Here is a 4,660-nt window from a genome sequence, read left to right as displayed (position 1 = left end):
CACAGCGATAATTATCATCTCACTTTGTGCCCCCCTAGCCACATAACTTATTTGCACAGGTGGTCTTCGCGTGCCTCCCATTGCCTAACTTTAAGAAAACCATAAAGGTTAGTTTTGAACACCCTGTATTATCAGGCGCATCCGCCAAGCACATGGCTGTATTGGGTAACGTCCTTTTCCTATTAGCTCGGAGAAACCGATACCTGGCTTCGCTGCAGGTCTTCTTCCTCTTTCTGGGGTTTTACGTGCCAAAACCAGGGGCGCTATAACGTAAAATGATTCCAAACTGTTTTGATTCCAAATCCACGAGCGCCGCTCGCTGATTGGCTCATATTTCCGAGGCCGCGCCCACCTCGCCGGTGCGTCAAGCGACGTTACGAAACCGCAAAAACTGACACGTCATAGTGACGTTTACGCACTACTTATGCTAAATTATGCCGATCAAAACAGGAAACATCGCGGAATCACCGGCGAGTGACCCGTTCCGTTTGGAATAAAAAATGGCGGCGTTCTTGCTGGTGCTGGCGGCGGCGGCTCGTCAGCTCGGGCGGAGGCGCGGAAGGAGGGAGGCCGAGGACGCGTTTGACATGCCAGACGACGTGTTTCGGCAGCACTTTCGTCTGAGGAAGGAAACTGTGCGGTGACTGTGCGACGAAGTGGCGGAGGAGCTCGGAGGCGTGCGATCAACAGCGCTGTCGGTGGAGCGACAAGTGTTGTGCGCGTTGCGTTTCTTCGCAACGGGCAGCTGTCAGGGGTCCGTTGGGAGCGAGGAGACGATTGGCGTGACGCAGCCTGCGGTCAGAAAGTGCGTGCGACGCGTGGCGGAGGCAATCGTCCACGCCGGGACTCGCAACAAGTGGGTCCACTACCCGAGGACGTCGGAGGAAAAGGCGGCCGTGAAAGAAGGGTTCCTTCGACGCGGCGGCATTCCCGGCGTCATCGGCTGCGTGGACGGCAGCCTTATTGCCATCATCGCACCGAAGGGCGACAACAAGGCGGCATACATGTGCCGCAAAGGCTTCTTTCTATGCCCTTAACAGCATGTTCGTACGTATCGTCATGTTTGTCTAATTTGCCTTTCATAGCAACGCGTGGCTGATGCTGTGCACGCTTTCGTCAGATTTGCGACGCAGGCATGCGGATTCTGGCCGTCGACGCTCTGCGACCGGGGTCGGATCCCGACGCACACGTCTGGAGAACGACGTGGTTGCGTCGTCGTTTCCAGGAGGGACATATTGCCAAGGCCGGCGAGCACCTCCTCGGTGAGCAGAGGGAAAAATTCATACAGTTGCCTAGCAGCACACAATAAAGTGTACTCCCGCCGTAAGAGTATATGTTGGAAGCCCTAACCGTTTATATTATAGTAGCGTGTTAAGTATAGGTTACATAGGCGGGCTGGTAAATTTTTTAATGAGTATCTGCTTGCAGCAAAATGACATTTAACTGCTGTATTGCAAGCTAATTTAAATTAGTGTACATTACGAAACACAGAACGTTTGTCTTGCCCGATTATTTTTTACACTGACATTAATTCGAGAATACAGACAACTCTGCCAAACGCCACCTTGCTGGATGCTAATAATATGAAGTTTACTAATTACCACCAGCTATTGTTATCTGTGCTGATCACAGCAGCATCAAGTGCTCAGCCTGTACATTATTTTATTACAGCCTCTGTGTAGTAGGTGTATGTAACATGACTCATGCTTCACTAGCTCAACCATGCGCATTTGATTTGATACCATTTTTATGCTCGTGCAGGTGACAGCGGCTACCCCCTGGAACCATGGCTCCTGACTCCGGTCCCAGGCCATCCTCCCGCTCACACTGCAGAAGGCAGGTACAACACTGCACACGCTTCCATGCGGTCCGTAGTGGAACGCTGCATTGGACTTCTGAAGAGCCGCTTCCGCTGCCTTCAGAGGTACCGTGCCCTCCACTATGAACCAGACCGCGCAGCCAACATTGTTGCAGCGTGTGCAGTGTTGCACAATTTGTGTCTTGATGAGGGTGACAGTGCGTTTGATGAGGTTGATGATGATGACAGCAGCAACAGCAGCAGTGACGATGCAAACGGTGGCCCCCTCCCACTTGTAGTTCCCCGAGCGAGGGCAGCACGCATAATGTACCTGAAAGGATGTGCTGCCCGTGACAATGTAATTACATTATTCAGAACCACACGACAGCAGCACCAGCACTACCTGCGAAGGGTGCGAAGGCGGCTGCGTCGGCAGCAGCACCGACAGCAGCAGTAAACGTGCCTGCAGTGTCAGGCACATATGCCTAATAAAGAGAAGGAACCAACGTGAAGGCGTATTGGCATGAGTGGATAGCGTGGTGTTTTTTTTATAGAATCTGCTAAATTACCACCATTGCTTTCACATAGCGTGTACCAATGAGCTGTCGCAACTGGAGATTCTGGCCGTTACACTACTTAGTAGCTGTGGACAGACAACGTTGTGGTCATTAGCAGAATGTCGTAGCCACTTCTCTGGGCAGCAGAAGTTTGCTAGTTGAATTGCTGCTGCTGCGGTTGCTACTGTCGTCTTGATGCATTTATCTACTGGCATCACCGCCACTGTCACCGCCGTCTGCACTGTGCATGGGAGGATATTGGACTTCGTCTCCTCGCTTCCTGCTTGGGCCGCAGCAAAGCAAACTTTTCGCTCCATCATATGTATTGTTCTTGCACACCTTGCAGGCCCCACACAGATTTGCCACACAGCCTCCGCACAGTTCCTTTTCAATAGGCCAAGTCATGCTGACAGATCGCCTGGCATGTCAAGCACATGATGCTCCCTTGGATGTACATTCATTTGTACATAGTTGTATAACTGTACATATATTTGTAAAAAGTGATATCAAGTGCCAGTGATGTTCTTGAAACTCGTTCCTTCATGTCCCTACAGTAAACGAACAATTTCAACACATCTTCAGTGTCATGTTTTATTCGAAGTGAATAACAGTCATCATGATACAAATCAATGTACACAGGGTACGATTTCACGGTGCCAAAGTGACAGTACGGTTTCCACTAAATGGGATCTAATACATTGTGAAAGGCTGCTGGCACACATTAAATCACATAAATGTCTGTCATTGATACTGTTTTTCTTTGGGCTCATCCACGATCATTCGCGTTCACCCAGCAACTTCACAGCACAAAAAGGTGTTGCAAGACTTGCCTGTTATGCATCCGTGTTTGTAGCACAAAATAGATGCTATTTGCAATAACTACTGCCACAATAGGGCCACCAGTGTGAAAGTGCAGTCCGGCGCCTTTAAGGAATTGCAGACGTGAAAAAATACCGTGCACTTCGATAATCTGACATATAACAAGGCCAACAAGAACAGCCTGGCAGTGAATGTAGTAAAATAATGGCTACATTGGGTGTATAAAACATTCTCAACATCAATGGGGACTAGATTGCATTGCTATCACCGATATGGAAACCTGATATATCACAATAACTATTGCAAGTAACACGCACGTGTTGGTAAAATAAATAATATGGCCACTTGTGGGTTCCATAGGGCAAATAAGATTGGAAACAACATATAGTGTGAAAATCATAACAGTGGATTTCAATACCTGTTATCACAGCATTTGTGTGTGAAACACTGTTGTGGCTAAAATAAAAGTGACCACATAGTCAACATGTTCCTTGAAAAGCAGTGAATACATAAGTAGCTCATAAACAACAAAGCGAAAGCACACACCTAACCAAAAAGATGAAACATTAGACATACAGTTCACTCACTGAGACAAACTTGCTCAGCAAGTGGAACTAAACATAAGAAAAAACTTGCAATAAATTATGCATTATGCGAAACATTAATTAATAAACAAATGACACAATGAATAACATATAATGGTGACTCGTGCCACAAACTACGGCTGAGGCGGCTCGCGGAGGCCACGGGCGAGGGCAGCCACGAGCTGGCGCAAGGTGGCTGCGAGGAGGGCAGTCGCCTCCCGCAAACCCCTCGTCTCCACCACCAACTGCTGCTGCACCACATACATACTTGGAATACATACATCATAGGTGGAAACATAAAAGCTGCCTCTGCCTCGCGCATTCCTCTGCTGCCCTGCAGGCCGCATCCTCTAGCAGCTGCTGCTGCGGAGGTGGTCTTTGGGGCTGCTGCCGAGGTGGTCTTTGGGGCTGCTGCCGAGTTGGTGGTCCTTAAAAATTAAATGGGCAAAGAGGATAACAAATTTGTTGTGCCCTTCTATGTTGAACATTCACTGGTTCATAGGTAGAAACATAGGAAACTATTCCCGGCAACAAGCTGTAGGCAATATAAACCTTACAGTTGGATAAATAAATACAGCGACACCACAGCACTACAATATGCTGCACTAATATTAATTTCTACACGAGAACTTGAACGCTACAGAAGCTGCATTACAAGTGGTGTGATTAGTCAAACAGAATATAGTTTCGTCTTGCACAGTCAGATTATGGCAGGGACTAGCTGTGTTTCTTTGTAGGTGACTATGTGAAATAAATTTTTTTCTGTTTAAAAGTTCACAACAGGCAGTGCTTTCTTCTGAAGGCTTCGCATTTCAATTGCTGTTAAAGTGCCTTACGTGTAGTGCCGCTCGTCCCCGGCTCTGTGCCCACGGATACTTGGGGTGGGGCCGTCGGGAGAGGCA

The 4,660-nt window shown here is 48.3% G+C and overlaps 1 protein-coding gene across 1 annotated transcript; it reads left to right on the top strand.

Moving 5' to 3' along the window:
• Window positions 1–1,066: 1,066 nt before the first annotated feature.
• On the top strand, window positions 1,067–2,255 carry LOC119444408 (putative nuclease HARBI1). The gene is made up of 2 exons (XM_049664581.1): window positions 1,067–1,262; window positions 1,762–2,255. The coding sequence occupies exons 1-2, from the start codon at window positions 1,136–1,138 to the stop codon at window positions 2,253–2,255; spliced, it is 621 nt and encodes a 206-aa protein (XP_049520538.1). The 5' UTR covers window positions 1,067–1,135.
• The last annotated feature ends 2,405 nt before the right edge of the window (window positions 2,256–4,660 follow it).

This window comes from Dermacentor silvarum, chromosome 3, assembly GCF_013339745.2.
Source record: "Dermacentor silvarum isolate Dsil-2018 chromosome 3, BIME_Dsil_1.4, whole genome shotgun sequence".
In the NCBI taxonomy this organism is placed as follows: Eukaryota; Metazoa; Arthropoda; class Arachnida; order Ixodida; family Ixodidae; genus Dermacentor; species Dermacentor silvarum.
This window is presented reverse-complemented; position numbering and strand designations above follow the sequence as displayed.